Source organism: Zeus faber (assembly GCF_960531495.2).
Source record: "Zeus faber genome assembly, chromosome: 17".
NCBI classification, from domain to species: domain Eukaryota; kingdom Metazoa; phylum Chordata; class Actinopteri; order Zeiformes; family Zeidae; genus Zeus; species Zeus faber.
The window spans coordinates 11,915,977-11,940,081 of record NC_137204.1 but is presented as its reverse complement, the minus strand read 5'-3'; the positions used below and the strand labels follow the sequence as shown (position 1 = coordinate 11,940,081).

The 24,105-nt window shown below is 41.3% G+C and overlaps 1 protein-coding gene across 1 annotated transcript; it reads right to left on the bottom strand.

Annotated features, from left to right (window-relative positions):
• Positions 1-3,270: 3,270 nt before the first annotated feature.
• On the bottom strand, positions 3,271-22,618 carry lmbrd2b (LMBR1 domain containing 2b). Its single transcript, XM_080017320.1, has 18 exons — positions 22,480-22,618; positions 19,534-19,736; positions 19,304-19,416; positions 17,808-17,906; positions 17,538-17,705; positions 17,165-17,375; positions 16,965-17,039; positions 16,726-16,839; positions 15,792-15,975; positions 10,120-10,301; positions 8,840-8,973; positions 8,620-8,725; positions 8,401-8,498; positions 5,689-5,792; positions 5,521-5,567; positions 5,024-5,141; positions 4,153-4,279; positions 3,271-4,058 (listed from the first exon to the last, which is right to left on the bottom strand). Exons 2-18 carry the CDS (start codon positions 19,705-19,707, stop codon positions 3,992-3,994), a joined length of 2,121 nt encoding a protein of 706 aa, XP_079873446.1. The 5' UTR covers positions 19,708-19,736; positions 22,480-22,618; the 3' UTR covers positions 3,271-3,991.
• Positions 22,619-24,105: the final 1,487 nt, after the last annotated feature.

Here is a 24,105-nt window from a genome sequence, read left to right as displayed (position 1 = left end):
CCACGCCGTGCGTCACCCCGATGAAATGAGCCTCTTAACGCTGAGATGTGTGGAGTACCAACGGGTATGTTTTACGGAACTCTCATCTCTATGAAATGTTGTCAGAGATTTTGCAGCAACTTCTGTATTCGTCTTTCTGAGATTTTTGCAGTCCTTGCTTTGGAGTTTTGTCCAGAGGTTTCAGAAAAGTATGTCCTTTTTTTTTTTTTTTTGTTTGTAAAGAGCGGCTGACCTCTGAAGCAGCACATTCTGCCCATGGTTTCTTCGCTGCCTTTGAATGGAACCCCGAAAACTCAAAAGGAATGCACATACACAATATATACAGCGTATGTAATGTAATTGTTTATGGTTATTTTTTACCAGTAATTATAATTCAGAAAGATTGTATACATTAATAGCTCTGGAATGTCTATAAATTCTGACAATTGTCATTGGGTTTTTATGTTGTAGAGCTTACTCTGGTTCGTGTCAATTGCCCTTAGAAGCATATTTATTTATGTTTAATATGCTGTTCTTTGTTTAATCCAATTTTCTTTTGGTATTACTTTAACTTATTTTTTCTTAAAACATAAAGGTTAGTAATAATAATAACATAATACCCGTCACATAGTAATTTGGTATGGTTAAGAGTTCGTATCTTATATTTCTGTAGTGAAAGTCCAATCGCAACCATCGCGATATCTGTGCGTGGCATTACCTTGGTGAAGTTTCGATTGTTGACTCATCACTAGACTGCAGTGCTTGGTGGGGTTGCGATTGCTGATCACAAACTTCTTCCAGAATAATGAACTGAACTGGATCAAACATGGACAACGTCATGTTGGAAGTGCCCCGAGGTCTGCCCCATGGCATCCATGAAGTTCTGAGGTCAATTACATCCGCACGTGCCGCCATCTTGGTGAAGTCCCGATCGTTGACCAATCCCTAGACTGCAGTGCTATCATGTGACCGGTGCACGCCCTCAGTTGCGCATATGTGCACGTTGTGGCGATGATAACATTTTTATTTTATTTTCTTTACTAAGTTATTCTACAATAATGGACTGATCCGGATCAAACTGGGACGACGGCATGTCGGATGTGCCCTGAATCCAAATTGTATTCATTATGTCTGTGTGTGTGTGTACGTCGGTTCAATGATTTCCATAGACTGACATCAATTTTAAATTAACAAAAAGAAAAAGGGTCTCCTCCCCTAATTAAATATAATTGTAAGCGGCAAGCAGGGCCGTTCAGTATTTTGTCTGTACACCCTATAATTAAACATATTTACGGTAGATTAATTAAAAACACAGAATATAGATTTAATTGGTTTTTATTGAATTACACAAGACCGGTTTGATTAATTATACATTTTGGATTACATTAACGACCACACATAAAATCCAGGACCTACGGGGATCAAGATATATTTTGTGATTCATGAAAAAAGTGCTGAATTGATGAGATACAATATTAATATGCCATATTCAGTATTTACAATCATAATCAAACACTTCATGACCCAAATCACCAGTATGATCAGATGGCCTAATTTCAGGTACAGTATTAAATGGTGTTTTTTTGTTATTGTTTTTTTTTTAAACATACCTTTTTTGTTGTTGAATTAATAATAATTTAAAAAACAAACAGGAAGAAAAAAAATTCTAAAAAGAATAATAATTTAACATTTGGTACCCAACAGCGTGGAACAACAGATATTCCTTAGGTACAAACAGGCAAAGTGAAATATAATAAATAGAACGTCACATTCAGTATTTTCTATTATTTTTTTTTTCTTTCAGTTTCATAATAATAAAATACAAAAAATATATATCAGACAATATATACAGAATGTCACTGACAAAAACATGGACTGGGAAATCCGTTGTGTGTAAAATATGTTTTATAAACATATTTTGACTTATTCAGTGTACAGTTAATCAGAGTGTGGTCATCATGATCTCGGTCGGAACTAATTACAGCTATGGTTTCAGCCATATTTTTAGTCTCTAAGGAAGTTCACGAGTGAAAAATTTCTAGAGCAATCCGGCTGGAATTTGCGATATTTCTAGTTCATTTCTTTCCATTTTCTTTACATGTCAGGCAAGCTTTTACAACACAAATCAAATCATGTCTGGGAAAAGCAAACATCCGCCACTTAAGGTGCGCGACGCATTGCTGATAATGGCACTTGTAACCAAATAGACGTAAATATAAACTGTACCATTTGCACAAATGGTTTTAATAAGGTTAATAACAGTTAACGTAAAAGAAAAACTAAGCATGTAAGAAAAAAAGGGGGCTGTGCGATTCTATGGAACACCATCCGAGTCAATATTAAATAAATAAATATGCCTATGAAATAACTCCTGAAACGAATAAATAAGGCAATACATCTATACATATATAAATGTAAACATAAATATATAAATGAGTAAATGTAGTTAAATAAATAAATAAATCTTTTTTATTTTTTATTTTAAAAAGGACATTTTTAAAAAGACAATTTTTATTTGTTTAAGGGGACTTATTTCATAATGCCACATTTATATATTTCATGGCACTTTTATTTCATAAATCCACATTTTAATTTCTTATATGCAAATGAATGGGGCGTGGTCATCTCACGGATTCAGATCCGGGAAACACCGGGCGCCGCCCTTGGTGCTCTCCTACGCAACAGCGGTGGTTGCTTGGAGCTGGTCCTCAGCTCCCGATACGTCCTCTGTTGGAGCCAGCGGCCGGTAGGGAGCGACGGTCAGGGTGGAGGGCCACCACCCTGTGCACCATGTCTGACAGCTGTTCCACCACAGTGCACAGACAAAACCCAGAACCCATAAAAGGGCCATGAAATAAATAAATGTGGCATTACGAAATAAAAGTCCCCTGAAATGAAACAGTCTTTTGGCAAATGTCCTTTTTAAAATAAAAAAACTATTTATTGAATTATATTTACTCATTTATGTATTTTACATTTATTTATATTTTTATTGGATTATTTATTTCAGGATATCTTTCAAAGATATATTTAAGTACTTATTTAATATTGACTGAAATGGCGTTCCATACGCTTCGAGACGACGAGCCCTAAAAATGATACTCGATCCTAAATTGTTAACATTTGCGCTGTTTATAAAAAGATAATCTCCTCACTTTAAATTTGATTTCGCCCAGAATAAGCTTCATTCGCAATAGGCGAAAACACTGTCCTACAAGGGCTACATGAGCATCGCAACATTAGCATTTACACCTGAAGCTTATTCATCAAACCCAAACAAGTTGTTGTCATTACATTGTCCTTCATTAACTGGATGAGAGAAAGAGAGAGCGCGCGCGCACACACACACACACACACACACACACACACACACACACACACACACACACACACACACACACACACACACACACACACACACACACACACACGGTAAAATGTGAGGCGACGCGCCATGTTACTCGAGCGTTTGCCACCATGCAGATACATATCACTTGATCGGTAAAGTGAACGAGCGATACTTCCAAATATCTACTGTTTATCCTTCCATAATTTATGAATTGGCCCTCGCGACGGGCAAAACTTCCTGAAAACATAATCGACAGCTACAGCATAGTGACAGAGCTGACCTCACTGGAATTTGGCTTCCATAGGTCAAGGTCGGAGTTCAGATACTTAAAGGCTGCTTGACGCTGAGGGCTGTTGTATAACATATAAAGTGACCTTTCTGGGAATTGACGAGTTGTGCCACACTGGCCAGTTCAATAGAAAACGTGCGTAGCTTATGCCAAGCAGCCGACAGTGAGTGTAATAAAGATACGAGACGGTGTGACCTGAAAAAAAAAGTGTCGTTGCACTTGAAGGATATTCAACGATAGAGTGGCGTAGAAATGGCTTGAATGACGTCACAATCGGGATTTGAATGGGAAAAGTGCACATTTTGTGTGTTTGATGGTGGATGTGTTGGGTAGGTTACATGTGCGTTCCTTTCCTTCGGCCGTTCATCCCGCCATCAGACGTCGTCGAAGATCCTACTGCGAGACGAGGACATGGACAGGTACCTCCCTCCGGCGTGCCGGCTGGAGAAAAAAACGAAACAACAAATGTTTTTCTAAATACTGTGTGATGTCGTCACATTGGCCCAGGAATATACCTGCTGGAATTAGCACTCACCTGCTGGAATTAGCATCAACGGTGTCGTCTGTGAGAGCGTCAGCATTGAAGTCCAGTGGTTCTGCATCCTGCAGCAACTCAACGCAGTCCCTTTCCGCTCGGCCGCCGGCCCGAGAATACTTTGCCTCTATTCAACACCCGATAGCATCAGTTCGATAGCAGGAGTCGAAATGCTGTTAATGCTTCAAAATGTGAATTAAAATTAAAATTATTTGTTTCTCAAAGAAACTGAATCGTGAGCTGAGAATTAGGCTGGCAAAAGCAGTTGTGGGTAATGTAGAAAATAGACATTTGCTTAGATAGATAGATGGATAGATAGAGATCTTTGCTTAGATGGATGGATAGATCTTTGCTTAGATGGATGGATAGATGGATGGATGGATGGATGGATGGATGGATAGATGGATAGATGGATAGATGGATGGATTGATAGATGGATAGATGGATGGATGGATTGATAGATTGATAGATGGATGGATGGATGGATGGATGGATGGATGGATGGATGGATGGATGGATAGATGGATAGATGGATGGATGGATGGATGGATGGATTGATGGATTGATGGATTGATGGATGGATGGATTGATAGATGGATAGATGGATGGATGGATGGATGGATGGATGGATGGATGGATGGATGGATAGATGGATAGGCCCATCCCACCCTGGGGTGAATCGTATATCGTTGCCACACGTTCACAAACAATGTGGTTCCTTGATCAGATAAGTGCAAATACTCTTTCACTGCAAAGGTTTGGACAATTAGTAAATATAGATATATTAACCTGTATCATAATATTCCTGGAATCGGCTATGGGTTCCACGATTGCAAGTGTGGCTTTGATTTGCTTGGGATTGTTTACTCACGTCCGTTGGCGTTGGGGTTGACCGTATCGGAGTAGCTGCTCTCCTTTATCTCGGCGTGGGTGTTTCTGTTCCTGGTGGCGTGGTCCTCCCTCTGGTTTCCATAACGTTCCTTCCACTCCTGGGCGAACACAGTGGAGCGACCGCGCTAGTCCATTACTTCTGAAGGAGTTGCGTCGCAATTTAACTCAAAGAAAGAGCGTAGCCGCGGTACATGGCCGTGCAGGTTTCGATGAAAATGTTGAATATTTCGAAAAAACAAATACAATTAACAGAAAATTTTACCTTTTTTTTTTTTTTTTTTAAACCCTTTTTGAACCACCTTGAACTCATGGCCTTCTTTAGACTCATTTGGACATTCCCTACATGTATGTCTTCTGAAGTGACAAGAAACCCTAAAGCATAGAAAACCCTAACCTTCCCTAACCGTAAAGATCTCTGCGTGACATTCATTCTGCATGTAGGACTGCAACATTTAGAATGCATCACTTGATACTCACTCTTCGTCTGTTCTCTCCGTCTTCGATCCGCTGTCGTTTTCTTTTCTCTGGTTAAAAAAAAGAAAGGATTTTCAAGTTTTGTAAATTTACACTCTACATTCCGATGTAGAGTTTCTGTAACTGTTGTCACGGACGGACAGACGGACGGACAGACAGACAGAGACTTGCCCCGTCGGATAAGTTCCTTGCCCTCGTCGATCAGGTCGGAGGTCATTTCGCTGTCGCCCATAAACTGCTGGAAGCCTAAAAGGTTCAGGCAGCGGGTGCCCAGGCTGAGAAGAGTTCAGCATGTCAGTACATTCACTTTGTATAACCACTGGAATACATTTCTGACAGACAACTCTTACTGTATCATATTCTTTTTTTTCCTTTATTTATTTAAAGTAAAAATCATTGTTTGAGTTTGGGCGTCTGGGTTCTACTGCTCGTCGCTCGCGGCGAGTTGTACGGAAAACTTAGGCATGCTTAATAGGGCCATCAAATGATGCTTCAATATTAGAACGGTATGCGAATTGTAAAAAAATAAATAAAACAGATGTTTGAATCTGAAAATGAAGGTTCGAAAAAAATGCAGTGCATCAGCAGGAATGTATTATTTTTTCAAAAAATGCGGTGCGCATACGTCCACATACATCCTCTTTATGCGCGTAAGGGAATGAGCTTTGTCGGCGCGCCACTCCATGTGCTCTGCTCCGTCTCAGCGTCTGTGTCTCCGCTTACAGATAAATAGACTCCTTTTATTACGCCGTTATATAATGTGCCTCCTTCCTGAGCGAGCAATGGGAGATTTTTTTTTGGACGTGCAATACTCATATGCCCTCTCACAAACTCTTGCTTGGTGTGCTCAGATTTCTCTCTCGCTCAAGCCTCCAGTCTACGCTCACTCAACCGATGGCAGGAGACGGCAACTTAAACAAACAACACAACATAAAAAATGTAAAACTTAAAAAAAGGGAACGGCTCATCAACAGGTTCCTTTCATTCATACAAAAGAGGCGTTCAAAAGAATTGGATCGTTCGTGAACAATCCAACACTATAAAAGATTAGGGTTAGGGTTAAAAGTAGAGAAATGCTGCGCGGCTCCACGCGAACCCCCGCACGAACCCCGCACGACTGACGTGGCCGGTGGAGCTGCAACAGTGGATTCAACAGGAGGCAGCACCTGCGCCACACTGCGCTACGCCCATACCCTGCGCTAAAGCGTCTAGTGGACTTTCACCGTGATACCGTAATACAGCGGTTCCGCTTACTGAACGGTTCGATAACATACCGTGTACCGTTGCATCCCTAGTATACAGATACATGCGCTACGATACTGGGACGATTCTGTGCGATTCGATGCGATGCAATCTGATACAGTTCTTAACATTTGTTTAATGTAGACTTTCATTTTCCATTATAAATTAAAATAAGCAAATTCTATAAAAGTATATCTTAAATATCTGATGCTTTTTTTTAAATCCTATTTTATTATAATCGACTGATTCATGGTACATTTAGATCGATCAAGGGGTCCGCATTTTGATGTATTCGCATCCTTAACGTTAGTGAGAGCGAGAGAGCGAGAGCGAGAGAGAGAGAGGGAGAGAGAGAGAGAGAGCGACCTCTTTCACCCCCCACCACCACCACCACCATCCCCAAACCCCTGTTCTTGCACTGTGTAACTTCTGTGTTCTGGTACGTAACCGCGGGAAAGTGCATTACGGTTTACGGCACTATGTCACTTGTTTGGCTGTGGTAACTACCGTTTTTTTGCGTAGTAAAGTTTATAAAAAATTTAAAAAATGATAAATTAGAATGATGCTGGTCAAAATGGCCAGTAATAATGCTCATACAAAAAAACATAGCCGCTCCACCCCCCCCCAACGATATGGACGAGATCAAAATAGTCAGCAAATGCTTTACCTCTGTAAATTAATATGGTTTATTGTAGAGACTACTTGAAACAAAGTAAGTAAGGTTGCTGAGAGACTGAGGTAGGGCCTTGTTTGCTGATTGTCTGACGCTACAAAAAAAAAAAAAAAAAGATTTGCAGAGATCAAAATATACCTTTTTGTAACTTTTAATAATTAAATAAATAAACCTAGTACAACATGCAGATAATATACTCAAATAATTAAATAATCATAGACAAAAACAGCGGTCAACAAAAAATACGGTGAGCCACTCCACTCTCCCTCTCACCCTCTCTGCTCAGAGCTGTCGAGTAACCACTTTTGATCGGATCTCGCTTCCCCGCTCTATCTGCTCTATAGCAATATATAATATAATCTGATAGAGAAGGATTTTGATGTATTTTGTTTCCTTAGTTTATTACTTGTATGGAAAGTGAAAAACAGAAACCGAACTAAGAATTGGAGCGCACTTTTATTTATTTTTATTTTTTTAAATTCTCCTCCAGACAGAGGTGCACTGTGTTTTTATTTAAGATCTATTTATTTTAGTTTGTTTCCTACATGTATGAAATTAAATTTTAACACAACTGAGTAAAGGGACCGCCGCGCTCCAATAAATATAAACCCTGCGCGACGCATGTCTCCCCCGTTGGTTTCCATGCCTAGGGGAAATAATAAATCCTGCACTTCTGTAACGGGGAGACTGCATTTACCACATTACGTTCTATGGATTATAGGTCATTCGCTGCCCCACAGCAATGCACCAAAGCAGGAAGCAAAGCAGGTAGAACAGGAAGGGACTGGCTGCTTAAACAGGCTAGACCATTGAGTTTTCAGACAGAACGAGCTCTGAAAGATATGCCTCATTTGTTTATAAAAAAAAATAATAATAATAAAAAAAAAAAACAGCATTTATTAACATTAGCATTGTTAAACCAATTCGATAAGAATGCATTGAGAACAATTGTCTGATATTTCACTTACCTAAAGTAGGTGGCGATGCAAAGGATCACTATCAGCATGGGGTAGTAGATGTAGAAGCCGTTGGCGATGAATGAAAGGACGCGCATCGATCCCATGATCTGTTAGGGACACAAAAATATACATTAACAGCGGTGAGTTTGGGGGATGTGGGTGGAAGGGTGCTAAACAAAGAACCTAGAAACCAAAACTAAATGTTGCGTTCTCTTTGGGATCGTTTACAGAGTTGTAGGCCGTCTGCTCCTTTTGCTCCTGGGAGATGGCGGAGTCCATGTGGATCAGGCCGAGGAAGTTCAAGCACAGAGGAGGGGTCAGTCGACAGAACAACCTGGATGGTTAAAAGAGAAAGAAGAGATATAGATTCTCTCACACTCACACACACACACACACACACACACACACACACACACACACACACACTAACTGGTTCTCTCTAACTTACATGCCGCTGAACTGAAGGCTGTAAGCGTCCGTTTGGTGGTGCGAGGCAAAGTAGTAGTAGTTGAAAACTCGGATGCGGAACACGGTGGAGTACACGCAGGTGCAGAGGTAGAAGATGGTGATGAAGCACGCCATCTAATGGACAGAGCATCAACACCAGCCAATGAGTAGGACGCGACATTGGCGCCAGACTTTGGAAAAGATTTGAATCCATCAAACTTTACAGTGGCAAGTGAATATCAAAACAAAAAATCGAAATGTACCATATTTTCATTAAACACAGACAAGCCACCGAGATTGACATCATCAACAACAGCGGTGGAAAGTGCAAAAGCCTTTTACACCACCACAGTTTTAAGCAAATATCGGTTCTTTTTACTCTACTACTGTTAAATGGTTCATCTCCATCGCTGTATTTAACAAGCTCGTTGTTAGTAATTGAAAAAGATCGTAGCGCATTATCCTTCATGGTCTCAATTGGGGACCCCCAATCTGAAAACGAGTATAATATTTAGCCTTTTTATTATATGCATTTTGCTCATTCGATTTTTTTTTTTCTTTTAATCCAATTTTGTCTATCACAATCTGTTCCATTTCGCCAGGTATGTTTGCATATACAAGGAACCTCTTCTGGTGAGGTTTGGTGCACTCCAGTACGGGCCGTAGCATTCAAAATTAAAAACCATAACAGCCCCAAAATTGAAAAGGATAAAAAATTTAAATGTAATTAAAATTAAATGTCAGATATATACAAATAGCCAAAGATACAAAACAGAGAAGTCAGATATTTAAGATATATCCATATATCTACGTTCAGTAGCTTATTCTTACCCTGTTTTTAATTTATTTTATTATTCTACTTTGTAAATGCATTTAATTTGTTTGCTTTGCTTTTATTGTGACTATTTGACGGCCTTATTTTAGTGTACAGTACTTTGAGTTACATGTATGAAAGGTGCTATATAAATAAAGGTTATTATTACTAGATTTCTAAAACAGTGATGTTACATTATACTTTAATCAGGCATTGGCTCTCCCAAACTGCCAATTTAGAATCAGTGATTGATTAGTTCCATATGTTTTAAAATGACTATGACACAGTCTATAATATTTATTTTGTTAATTAAAAAAAAATATCAGCATCTTAGCGACAGTCGGTACTTTCTGGAGTATTCTAGTCTCTGCTATATCAGGAAACCAGATATGACAGCCACTTTTACCTTTCATACTTTTTAGCACATTTAAGAGCAAGTAATTAAAGGCAAACCCCACCCGCCTTACCTCGATGTACAGGTAGTTGTAGTCTCGTTCGGCGAGCTGGATGAAGACGGCGAACAGCGAGAGGACGGGCTGGGTGCTGAAGAAGGTGCACTCCGACCAAACCACGGCGACGGAGAACAGAGTGAGGATGACGGAGAGGAGGCGGTGGAACCACTGCTTCAGGAGGCACTGCCAGTACCACTCTGCACGACAGGACGGGGGCAGAGTGAAATTGAGGCCCGAATGTGATGTTTGACATTTTGATTCTGCTTTTTCTTAAAAAAAAACAAAAAACCCCAATATTTATTTTACTTTGAATCATTCCCTGTGGCACAGAGTACTCTCTCGCTGCACACTCCTATCTCTAATGTCTTATAGGTCTATGATAATGTCTAACGTGATACTGATTCAGGATCGGTTCCGATTACACTCCGATTATATATGAAATTCAAACCAAAAAGCAAAATTGGTTTGGACTACAACTCTGGATTATGTTATATTATACTATCCTATACTATTATAATCTATTATTACCATATCATGATATACTAAACTTTACAACAATATATAATATACTTTGGTCATTGTAATATCACCCTGAATTAGAAATAGTTTGTAATTTACTACTATAATGACTTCTGTTGTAATGCCACTGCACATTATTGCTACACTGCTGCAACTACCAGTACTACTTACTTAAGCCTATTTCTCCACGTTGCACTCAAAAGTTCAAACTATTGAACTCCTCCATCAAAAAAAAACAAACAAAAAAAACAAAAACATGTTTGCACAACCACAATAATGTAAAAAAAATGTATTAATTATTTTTAGGTCATATCTGTTGTTCATCATTAGGTTTTGTGTATACTGTCATACTATTTATTTATTGGGTATAGTTAAATTCTTAGGTTTATTGTACATTTCCAAATTTACCATATACAGTGGTACTTTGACTTACGAGTTTAATTCGTTCCGTGACAGAGCTCGTAATTCAATCTGCTCGCATAGCAAATCAATTTTCCCCATTGAAATGAATTGAAATGCCATTAATCTCTTCCAGCCCCCAAAAAACCACCCCAATTTTTTTTTGTTACGTGTTTTTAAATAAGAAAAATGTATTTATAATTAACAAATACTTTCTATGATTTCATGCTTTAATCAATCGACATCATCTGCTTCTTCTTCTCAGCACTTACTTTCTTAGGACCCAGGGTTAGAAAAAAAATATGGGCAAAATAACTGCACAAAAACCACAAATCGCGAGCACAAAACACAAAAGAGATGCTTCCACGGTCAGGTAACCACGTGAGGTGAAGGAGTGAGACGCGGGATGCTGGCCGGATTCGCTCGCCACGCCAACTAGTGGCGGCACCTGAAGCTCGCTCCTCGTAACTCACATTTTTGCTCGCAAATCAATAGAAAAAAAACGACGGAACAACGGCTCGTAACTCGGAAAACTTGTATATTAGTGCACTCGTAAATCAAGGTATCACTGTATTGCTTTTTTCTATTTAATACTACTAGTTAGCATAGTGCTAATCCATGTTAACTTTGTGGATAGACGTGTACTTATGGAATTTTTTACCCTATATTTACTGTATTTATTTCTTTAATCTCCATTTTACTTCTTGACTCGACAAGTAAGACTCTTGATTTTGCCATGCAGATTGATACATTCCGATTTTACTCTATACTATAATACTACTCTAATGAACACATTTTCTTAATATTAAAGTTCTTTAAAAAGGCATAGAAGTCCGACTGAGGCATTTGTTTTGTTTTCCAAACACTATGCACAGTGTTTGCCCAGGGGCTGGATCAATTCAATCCATTTCAAGATTCTACCCGTTGCGTACGAAGCACTCAAAGCACTGTTCCTAAATGGCCTGGCTCCGAGCTAGCATTGTAGACCTGCTCAATATTTATGAGCCTACAACATGGTCCCTCTCTGCTCTTTGCCACTAGCCGGCTTGCTTTCGCCAGGATGAAAACAACATCTTGTGAAGGAGTCTTTTGTCATTATGCCCCCCAGTCTGTGAAATGACCTTAAGTTACTGCATTTTCTTACTGCATTTTTTATTAATAGTTGTTTTTTTATCATATTGTTTTTATTCTTCTTGTCTAATATTGTTATTGAATGTTTTTGTTTTTTGTTTTTTTGTAAAGCATTGTATTTTCCATTTGAATGGAGGAACCCCCACCCAGATAATAAACGTGCCCTGGGGCTAAATTATTAAAGACTGCAGTATCGATAAGCTCCGGCGTAACCAGTACTGTTTTTTTTTTTTGACAGACGAGTCGTCTTTATTTTGGTTCAAGTAAGGAAAAAAGTGGTTTTACGTCAGAACGAGAGTCTGGTTCTCTGGTGAGGTTACACGTTATAGAGGTATGTGGTCTGAGTGGTTGAAAAATAGCCTTTAAATAGAGATTCTGCTGATTAAACACTGATCCTGAATATGACACGTTGACATTTATTTAACCTTAAGAATAGAATGTACACAGAGGCATGTTACAAAAAAAGCTGACTTTTAAAACGGATGGAGGCATGGAAACTATGGTATCTGGAAGTCCCCGGTAGATTTTCCATGCATACATTTCCATTTTGGGGGGGTAATCACACTATATCACAAATACGGTGTTGGTCTAGAACAGGGGTGCCCTCTCTTTTTCGGCTTGCGAGCTACTTTTAAAATGACCAGGTCAAAATGATCTACCTTCATTAAAAAATGCTAAATATATTTATTTATATGTATATACTGAGTATACTTCATATATACAATATATGTTGGCGTACCTTGCATCCCTGCATGAACCCTTACGGCACAATAGCATTAAATACATTTATGGTCACTACCTTACTCTGATGACTTGCACTGAATGGAGCTGGCCAGGGTTGCATAGTCCGGACAGTAGCTGCTGATAGCCAGCCTCAAGCAGCTTCCAAATAATCATCCGTCACGGTGGAACGCTATTTCGACTCAATAATCTTCATGTGGGAAAAGGCTGACTCACATAAATAAGTAGAGCCAAATAATGCAGTCAAGGAGGTAGCACATTTCCTCATGTTTGGGTAACTTTCCTCCGTGAGTAAGTTCCAAAACAGTCCATGAGCCCTGGACTTGAGCTGAATGTCAGCCTGTGGTGTCAACATCTCATCCTCCACTACAGATGAGTTCAGGTGAAACAGTGTTGCAATTTTTGATGCGAGTGAATCAACCTCAATATCTTCCATAAATGGTAAGCACATAAATGCAGCGATTGGCTCGAGGTAAAGCACCTTGAAACCGTTTGTTAAAGTCTGACAGGCAGTTTTCGATCTGCTCTGTGTAGCGCGCACTGTCGGGGCGCACCTCGCACCCCTCCCGTCCCTGCCCTCCCTTGGGGTCTCCAGCGTTGATGCAAGGTTTTGAAAGTCCCCCAAATCATGGCGCTGCAGCTTTGAGGACAGAAGTTGCACTACTGAACTGAAATGATCATGTTGACCACGGTTTTGTCTTTTTCTTGCAGATTTGTATTTTTTATTTTTTTTTTGGAATGTGATCTACCCGCACTACCTTCGTGATCTACCGGTCAGTCGCGATCGACGTATTGGGCACCACTGGTCTAGAAGGACTTCTGAAGTGTTGCGGGTGAATCTGTCGTTAAAGACAATCCAAATAACACCACAGCCCTGTGTGGGGGGGTCCAGAAGACACATTAAAATAACAAAACAAAACTCTTTAAAAAGACATCCGAGCTCGACACTTTTCTCCAAAAGACTATTTGTTTTACTGAAAATCATGTATTAAGTTATGTCTAAGGAGTTAAAAACAGATGGCAAGGTCCTCAACGCTACGCTGAAACCGGCAAAGGTGTGGAGTCGCGTATTTGTTGTTTTTTTTACAGATTCATCTACCCTATTTTGAAAACTGGCATCCTGAGGTTGGCTCACTTAAAAAAAAAAAAAAAAAAAAAAAAAAGTGCATTTGTGAGGCACCAAAAAAAAATCGTTTGAAATTGCCATCAACATTAGAACCACCTGCATAATATTGTTTAGGTCCCCCTTGTGTGGCCAAAAAAGCTCTAACCCATATTGACTCCACAAGACTTCTGAAGGTGTCCTGTGGTATCTGGCACCAAGACGTTAGCAGCAGATCCTTTAAGTCCTGTTAGTTGCAAGGTGGGGCCCCCATGGATTGGGCTTGTTGTTCCGGCACATCCCACAGATGCTCGATCGGATCGAGATCTGGGGAATTTGGAGGCCAAGTCAACACCTTGAACTCATTGTTATGCCCTGGTAAACAGGGATATAACCGTATCACATTTTAAGGTATACCGCGGTATCACGCAACCACAGTTCTGAACAGTAAGCCTTTCCCTGTAATACTGTGCCCACGGTATAAGTTTATGTTGCAAAATTGAAGATGAAAACTTTAATTCACCCTCATCTTATGTTGCCCCTGTGCAGTAGCAGACGGCTGAATGTTGTAATAATCCATCCAATGAGTAATTTCCCTCAAGCGCTGTGTTCCACCATTTTTGTTTACACTTGCTCCCATGCGCGTGCAAGTAACTTAAGGCAATGTGTCGTAAAATATTGCTGTAAAGCTGTTCTGCTGCTGAATTATTTATTCTTATTTTGCCTTCCTGTGAATTTGAGAGCCCAGACAAGTGCCTTCCTGTGCTGCACCACATCAGAAGCTTCACCATGTGTTTTTCCTTTTTGAAATAAACTATTTATTGAAGGTAAAACTATGGGGGAAAATTAATACCGCAAAATAACCGTATAGCGTGGTATTTTTGTAGATGCCATACCGTACTGTGAAGTTTTACACCATTACATCCCTACTGCTGAAAGAGACCACTGCTATCAGGGAAGACTGTTGCCATGGAGTTTACTTGGTCTGCAACAATGTTTACGTAGGTGATACATGTCAAAGTAACTTCTACATGAATGCCTGGACCCAAGGTTTCCCAGTAGAACATTGCCCACAGCATCACATTGCCTCCACCGGCTTGCCCTCCTCCTATCGTACATCCTGGTGCCATCTCTTCCCCAGGTAAACTGAAGCCCACGCACCCGCTATCCTCATGATGTAAAAGGAAATGTCATTCATCAGACCAGGTCACCTTCTTCCATTGCTCCATGGTCCAGTTCTGACACTCACATGCCCATTGTAGGCGCTTTCGGCAGTGGACAGGAGTCAGCATGGACACTCTGACTGGTCTGTGACTACACAGCATGCGATGCACTCTGTGTTCTGACACCTTTCTATCATAGCAGCATTAACTTTTTCAGCAAATTGTGCTACAGTAGCTCTTCTGTAGGATTGGACCAGAGAGCCTAGACTCCGCATGAGTCCTGGGTGCACAAGACCCTGTCGCCGGTTGACATGTTGTCCTTCCTTGGACCACTTTTGGTAGGTACTGACCAGTGCATACTGGGAGCCCACAAGACCTGTCGTTTTGGAGATGCTCTGACCCAGTCGTCTAGTCATCACAATTTGTCCCTTGTCCAAGTTGCTCAGATCATTATGCTTGCCCGTTTTTCCTGCTTATAATACATCAACTTCAAGAAGTGACTGATCACTTGTTGCCTAATATATCCCACCCCTTGACAGGTGCCATTGGAACAAGATGATCAACGTTATTCACGTCAACTGTCAGTGGTTTTAATGTTGTGGCTGATCAGTAGAAATGTATCAATGACCTACCTATGGTTGGTGTGTACAGATATCGGCTGAACCAGCCCGGAGGTTCAGAGTAGGGGAAGCTGTGGACAAACTGGTGGGTCGAACTGGTTTCATTCTTTGCCACATCTTCCAGGTGGATGGCCTGCTGCAGGAGAATCTGCCACTGGACACGCGTCCTGTTGTGTCTCTGGACGGCATATATCACCTGGATACATGATGGACACAATCACAACCGCTCTAGACCCTCTATCATGGGCATGGGGCACATTGTGATTTGTATGTTTCTGCACCAAATTTGATGGAAAATGTATTGCAAGTGTTCTCCAGTTTGCTGTTTAAAAGCTAGTTTCCTGCAAGTGGGTGAGTGTGGACTTCTGGACTGTAGGAGCGACTTGGGGAATAGTGGTAGACTCATGAGTGACTAGTGTATAATGTCAGTGCTGCAAGCTTGCTGCACAGGAAAACCACACTAGCGAGCGGTATGGCATACATGTTTGTTTTGGTGTCAAAAATATTGCGGGATAGTTTGCCTCTCGCGGGAAGATACATTCTCCATCCTCGCGATGGAGTACCGCAAAACTCCCTCTGTCTGTTCTCCGTCTTCTGTCGTGTGTGTGCAGAAGAGACAGAAAATCTGCAAATTTCAGTCACTAAATGTGCGCTGCTCAATCTTTTCATTGAATAAAAACAAACAAAAAAAACCTAAAAACAGTAATGTGGCCCCAGCTCAAGGGATGCACAGCACTGAACTGGCATTCCATCATATAGGTTTTAGTAAGAGGTTATATTCTGTTTGTTTTGTCACTTTTTGTTCATGTCAGTTGATTATTAAACAACAGCAGGCTTACTTTGACTGCATTTAGCTAACAGTTACAGCTAAAACTACTAAATGGGACTGTTTCAACGGGAAATTTTCATGACGTTATTAGGGTATAATGTTCTTACATCATCTTACCTGTTTGTGAAGCTTCACCAAGCTCTTCTCACTGGGGTAAGTATTCTGTTTGTCGTCAAAGTCCTCATAGTCATCCATATTTCTACCCATCTTCTCTTGGTAATCTGTAGGGCACTGTGGAGGAAAGTGGATGCAATCAGATAAATCGAATCCATAAAGTTCAAAAAAGGCATTTGCATTGTGGACACAATTCCGTGCATTCCAATGTCACCAACATGCCCCGCACCGAGAACACTCACTTTTCGGAGAATTGTATCGATGTACTTCCTCAGTGGGTGATTATACTTGATAGATTCGCTGACTTTTCTCACCTCCTGTCACAAAAACATACACGTTCAAAAGGAGAAAAATAATGATAATCAGCCAAACTTAGAAATACAAATCAATACAATTAATTCCCTGAATAGTATTAACAGCTTGGCATTTGTTCGCCCCCCACCTCCATTACGTCTTCCAGATTTTCCTCTGCGTCTGCCTTTTCCGTCATCAGCTTGGCCGCCTTGAAGTACGTCTTGATGAGCAGGTGTCCGCGCCGCGACGCGTTCCAGTACGAGCGTGGGATTTCCACCAATCCGTAACCGAGTAGCAGCACCAGGAGGAACAGGCCCCAGGTGTTGGCTGCGGTGATGCCGATCGTCTGGAGCTCGTACCTGAAAGAGCCGTTGGAGAAAGACCCCAACATATGCCATTCCATTTTCTTTTGTCCCAAACCGGTTGTGTGTGTATTATAATAATAATAATAAAAATAATAATAATAATAATATGTACAGTACTGTATGTAGCCAGAGTCAAAGAGTGGGTCAGCCACTCACCAAGAGAGGTGCCACTCGGGGTGGATAGCCACATAGATGAGCAGTGAGCCAAAGATCAGCAAGTAAGTTCCATAATAGATAGCATTCTCTATGAGGGCGGTCTTGATTTTTCCAGTGATGGAGAAGCCGCCGGAGCGAGCGTATGACTGCATGAAAGGCAGCAGCAGCCTGGAAGGAGTAATACGTCAATGACAGTTATTGAAACGGACAAGTTGGAATTTCTAAACATTTTCTTATGACATCTGTACAGAGAGGGTTAATATATCTCACCAGGTCAGACACTGGGACGTCCAATACACCACTCTCCAGAACACCGGCATAATCCCATCAGGAATGTAGCTCCATGGCTTGTAGCATGGCTTTGGAACACTGTTCATTCGGAGTGTGGTAAACGTGGCACAACGGCATAAACAATATTAATAATTTTCAGAGTTAACATTGAACACTGCATCTGCTCCCCCCTCTCCGTCATCCCCTGGTTGCTCGTCTCGCAGAGCAACAACTATGAGGTCTATACAGCGCAACCTTTCTGTCTTAATAATAGTAACAATAGAACTTCTCATTGTTATAACTTACCGTGTTGTTGGGGATATAGAGCTGCACTCTCAGTGACTGACTGGTGTCAGTTTGGTGCCGTGTAGGGCAACAATGACGGAGTGATGTAATGACACGGTGACGACTTTCTGTGATTTATACTTTTCCGGGTCCTAGTATTACGATGCATTTTGAGTCCATGAAACGAATCATGGACTCCTTAAGTTTGTAACTTACGACTTCCTCGAATCCCGCAAAGTAAGAAGGGACACAACGCCGCATCTAACATGGGGTTTGATGCGAACAGAAGGCCTTCATTTACAAAGAGGGCAAAGGAGATAAAATATCAATCGAAAAGCCCCGTAGACGACAAGCAGGTAACACGTTACACAGACACCTACAATCGCACAGTTTGTTACCACTACAGAGCGATGGAGTCCACACTACTCTGCTCGCACAATGCGAATGGACGTTCAGAGCCACAACCTACGCATATATAACAAATTGGATGATGGTGTCACAAAGCATCTTCCTCCACACACATGTCTTTCCACCACCTGACCATACTTTCATCCATCTTTCACTTATTCCTGCTCCGAATGTAGATTGATATGGATTAAACTTGTCTGAGGCATCCCGGTTCTAATGAGACCTTAACTGTGTCCGTGGGTCCAGTGACTGTCATGTTCCAGACACTTTTAGCCCAAAAAATGGAGAAGGAGAATAGTTATAATAAAAATCGGAACAATAACAATATTATTACGACCAGTGTTTTTGCCCCGTGAGTCCCTTGAGTAATTATTTTCAAGTTTGTAAGTCGAAAGACTCGCTCGCATACTCTTCAGTCAGAGTGACCCCCAACTCCAGACTCATTTGAAAGATTTGTTTGAAACTAATCATTCTTGAGTCTTGCATCGCTAACTATATTTAGGCCGTCATGATAAGCACAATTCTATGCGTTTCTTATGTTTTATGAGGTTTTTAGCGGTTAATAGGATAGTGGTTTGGCACGGTGAATATTCCATTATAAAAAAAAAAGTGTGTCGTGGTAGAAAAAAGTAATAGAATAACTTGGATAATTTTCCAGTTTTGTCATAGAAAGAAGCTCCACTAGCTGCTGTGTATATATTTCTGCTAATCTTCTCATGTGGCAAAATGAAGATGTCAGAGAGTTCTTCTCCACAATTGAGTTAAATAATTGGGCTCAACTCCATTACAGGTCACATGCTAACCTTTCAGTAGGCGTGATGGACGAGTTTCCTGTTGTTTGGTTGGGTGATGCCGGGTTGACTGTGGGTACCGACATATGCTTCTCGTGATCTATCTTGCATTGCCTGTAAATAGTCTGTAATGAAGGAATACAGATAGCACACACAAACAGACAATTAGAATTTGGGAAAAAAAATTGATCATAGGACTAAGTGTTTTTTAATGGACTAAATCCCCCCCAGTCTGTACTGACCGTGCTGACGTCCAGGGGCAGGATGAAGACGATGAGGAAGCACAGGTACCAGGCCAGCAGTGTGCCAAACAGCACCATGCGCTGCTGCTTGCGAAAGTCTCCATAGCGATGCAGAAGAAATAGTGCCAGGAAGAAGACCACCACTATTTCGATACCCAGCGCAGCCCCGCTCATACCGCCGCTCTTTGCCGGACAGCAGCACCCTGTAATTAATGCAGCACAAGTTCGGCCGTTAGCCATGTTTAACATAACACAATGGACATCTTGTACTACCTTTAAAAAAAATAAAAACAACACAAAAAAACTGCAGTGAGATATATATATATATATATATGAAACATTCCTTTGAGTTTCTGGTCCATGTTGACATGATTGCATCATGCAATTCCTGCAGATTTGTCAGCTGCACATTTATGCAGCGAATCTCCCGTTCTATCACATCCCAAAGGTGTTCCATTGGATTCAGATCCGGTGACTGAGAAGTCCACTGAAGATCACTGAACTCACTTTCATGTTCATGAAACCACTTTGAGACAACTTTTGCTTTGTAACAAGGGGCATTATCATGCTGGAAGTAGCCATTAGAAGACTGGTAAATTGTGGCCATGAAGGGATGCACATGGTCAGTGACAATACTCAAAAAGGCTGCTGCATTCAAGCAATGATTGATTGGAACCAACAGCCCAAAGTGTGCTAAGAAACAATTCCCCGCTACATTACACCACCGCTACCAGCCTGGATTGTTGACACAGGGCAGGTTGGGTCCATGGATTTATGCTGTTGGCGCCAAATTCTGACCCTACCATCTGTGTGCCTCAGCAGAAATCGAGATTCAGCAGACCAGGCTATGTTTTTCCAGTCTTAAATTGTCCAATTTTGGTGAGCCAAATGTTGTAATAATGCATCCAATGAGTAATATCTCCAAGTGTCGCGTTCCACCATCAGAACTACGCCAGGCAGAACTACTTTACGACAACAGTTTACGACACAGTGCTTAACGTTACTTGCGCGCATGGGGTGCAAGTGCAAACAAACATGGTGGAAATGGTGGGGAAAATACAACATTTGGCCGTCTGCTAACATGCAGCAGCAACATAAGGTGAGGGTTAATTAATGTTTACATCTCCAATTTTGCAACATATATTTATACCGTGGGCTCGGTATTACAGGGAAAGGCTTATAGTCCAGAAGCATGGTTGCTTGATACCGCGGTATATCGTTAAATCCCTAGTGGCCATTGCAGCCTCAGCTTTCTGTTCTTGGCTGACAGAAGTAGAACGCAAAGTGGTCTTCTGCTCTTGTAGCCCATCCGCCTCGAGGTTTGACGGGTTGTGCATTTTAAGATGTTTTTCTGCTCACCTCAATTGTGCAGAGTGGTTATCGGAGTTACCGTTAACATCAGACATGTATTGACAAAACAGAGTTAATTAGGTCCAGGGAAATTGGAACAGCAATTGGGCATCTGGCCTCCTGTCATAGTTATGGCAGTAAATGAGGAAGGAAAGGAGAAGGATGTAATCAGGAGGGTGTTCAGTGGTGAGTTCAAAGCAGGTGCTGCGGTTTGTGTGTGACTGTGATGGGTCTGCCTATATTTTATTTTTAATTTATTTTATTTATAAACCCTTATCAGTCCCACAACGGGGAAATTTGCAATTTCTCTGCATTTACCCATCCTAGTATCTGACGTATCTAGGAGCAGTGGGCTGCCATGTAGAGGTGCCCGGGGAGCATTTAGGGGGTTAAGTGTCTTGCTCAAGGACACATCAGCACGCTACCATACCGGTAGCGTCCCTTCCGCTACTATATGTATGTATGTATGTATGTATGTGTGCGTGCGTCCGTGCGTGTGATGTGTCCACCAGTGAATGCACGGGAGCCTTCCCATTTAATTCAGGTGTATGAGGTCAGAATTATATTGTAGCACCTCCAAGCAGCGGAAAAGGCCCTGAAGCCATCCCTGAGTCCCTACAGACACCCCACAGACGCAGGAAAGCCCGGACAACCCTGCCCTGCAGCCCCAGAAGACCCCCCTAGCCCCCAGAGAAGTCTGGAGCTTGCGGGACAACACCCACGCACAGCCCTGAGGAACATAAACCATTCCAAGAGAGCGCAAGGAGACCCTACACCCCTGAAGCACACACATACAACCCACCCCCAAGTGCAGGCGTAAGATGCAGCAGCAGAACCCGGGCCAGTCTGGCCATTCTCTGTTGACCTCTCTCATCAACAAGCCATCTCCGTCCGCAGAAATGCCTCTCGCCGGATTTTTTACACACCATTTTTAGTAAACTATATATATATATATATCCTAGTCCTAGTTCTCAACCAGTTATGTGTTGGGTGATGACTACTTTGATTTACTTACATAATTAGGGAATAAATGGCTCTCAAGCGTAAAATAAATAAATAAATAAATAAATAAATAAATGAATAAATGAATAAATAGACCAATTCAGCATTGCCAGGCTCAGGCTGAGTGGGCATATCTTCGTGTTATTCATTTGGAGCACAACGGCATGATAATATTATGCTCTCTACGTGGAATGGGGACAAATAACAGGGGCGTTGTGGCAACTTAATTTGGGAATCAAAATAACAAGTATTTCGCATGAACACACTGCCAGGAAAGAGGCGAGACAGAGGGCAGTAACAAACAAACAAACAAACAAACCAGAAGAACCCAGGAACCCAGCGACGCGTTTTCGAGAACAGTTCGAAATGTTAAGACGCTGCGACACGCCATTTAACCGCGTTGAATCGTCGGGTTGACTAAAATACGTGTCTGGAATATAGGGGAGAACGCGGCGGTAACGCAGCGACTCGTTGCGGTTCCCGTACGGTCCACGAACTGGTCCCAGTCTGCACCGCTGACCTGTCAAGCAGCTCGTACGCGTGTACAGGACAAACAACACGTCGAAAAAAACCCACCGACGCGCTGCGTCTTACCGCCGTTGGTGGTGACCGCACCGTCCTGGGTAAAACAGCAGTCCGGTAACCGTGCACGGATCGTGAACTACCGCAGTTTTGTTTTTTTTCGGTTTTGAGGCGCATCAATTTCCTGCTTCCCCGGTACCGTCGGTCACATCCTGGCTCTCTCCGTTAAAAGAAAGCCGTCATATCCTTCAGACGTGAGATACACCCGCGCATGCGCACTGCTCCGGGTCCCGTGGCCCAACGCGCTAAACCGGGCGCGTAAATACCGCCGCCATCTTGGCACGGTTTTCATCTTGCTCCTCGGGGGGGGGGTCTACCGCAGGTTTAATCCATACGACTTGATTTCCACGTGAATGACTTGAAAAAGTTGTTGTGTACGTTATTCGCTATGAAATTGCGAAATGCGCAACTTCATCACAGAGCAGAGCCTCGTAGCGCTCGCAGTCAGACACTGTGGAAAGATGGCGGCGCTATTGACGTATCGCGACAGGCGGCTTCAGGGGAGAAAGACTGAACGAGAGGCGTCAGCGCTGTATTTTTTTTGTATATATATATATTTTTTTTTTTATCAGTTTGTGTGATAACAATAACAATAACGATTCCCTTCCAACAATTTGTAATCAAAGAGATAAGAATAATATTACACTTTATTATTACACTTATTAAAGTATTTGCACAATGATACCTCGTGTTTATACCCCCTTGTTTCTTTCATTAGTACTATTTTAGTCTTGTGTTTTTTTTTACAATATTTCTACAATGCGCTACATGAACGTAGCCCAATATATCGTGCAGTACTGACACGGTCCTCATGGGGTCACCGTCATCCCAATGCACTAAGCGCTGGAATCATGGGAACCCTCCAATTGAACCTTAGGTAACGCTTGTTCCCCAAAATGCTCTCACAATTATCAGGCAAGAGGTGAAGGATTTCAGTATTTATGAAATCTCATTATTTGGAGTTGTTAATGCAACTAGTCAAAGGGAATCATCTTGATTGAAACACCCATATGCATATACATCTATACCGTATCCGTCTATATAGATGAAATGCACTGTGGTAATGTGGATAATTGCTCTCAGTGCATGCATTTCTCGGAAGAGTTTTAATACAATTCAAATGAAGAGTCATTCTCATATTCTGCTCTTGAACCTCATTAGGTTGCAGTTTCGTCCCCAGAACCAATATTTACATAATCAGCCTGTCAAAAAGCGCCAGGTCATTTCTTAACTTTTTTTCTTTGCCCCATTACAAAATATCAGCAGCCAAACAAATTATGTCTTTTTTGTGGAGATGGTACTTTGACTATGATAAATTGCATTGTATTTCCTATAGCAAAATTAAAAACTCTGTCAATCAATCCTTTGAGAATGCACTTTGCAAATTCTGCACATATCACACACATTTAACTTTAAAACACTTGACTCACCACAAATAAATGTCACTATATCCTATCTCACATGGCAGAAAAGACAAACCCCAAATTAAGATATTAGCAATAGATCAAATGTAAGAATTGGAAGTTCTGCTATGCCTATGTTGAACTTTAGACCCAAAACCCTTGATCATTGTCTATTTATTTTAGATGTCGGTTTGGACTTTGGTCTTAAATAATATTTCTGGATTCCCTATATGTG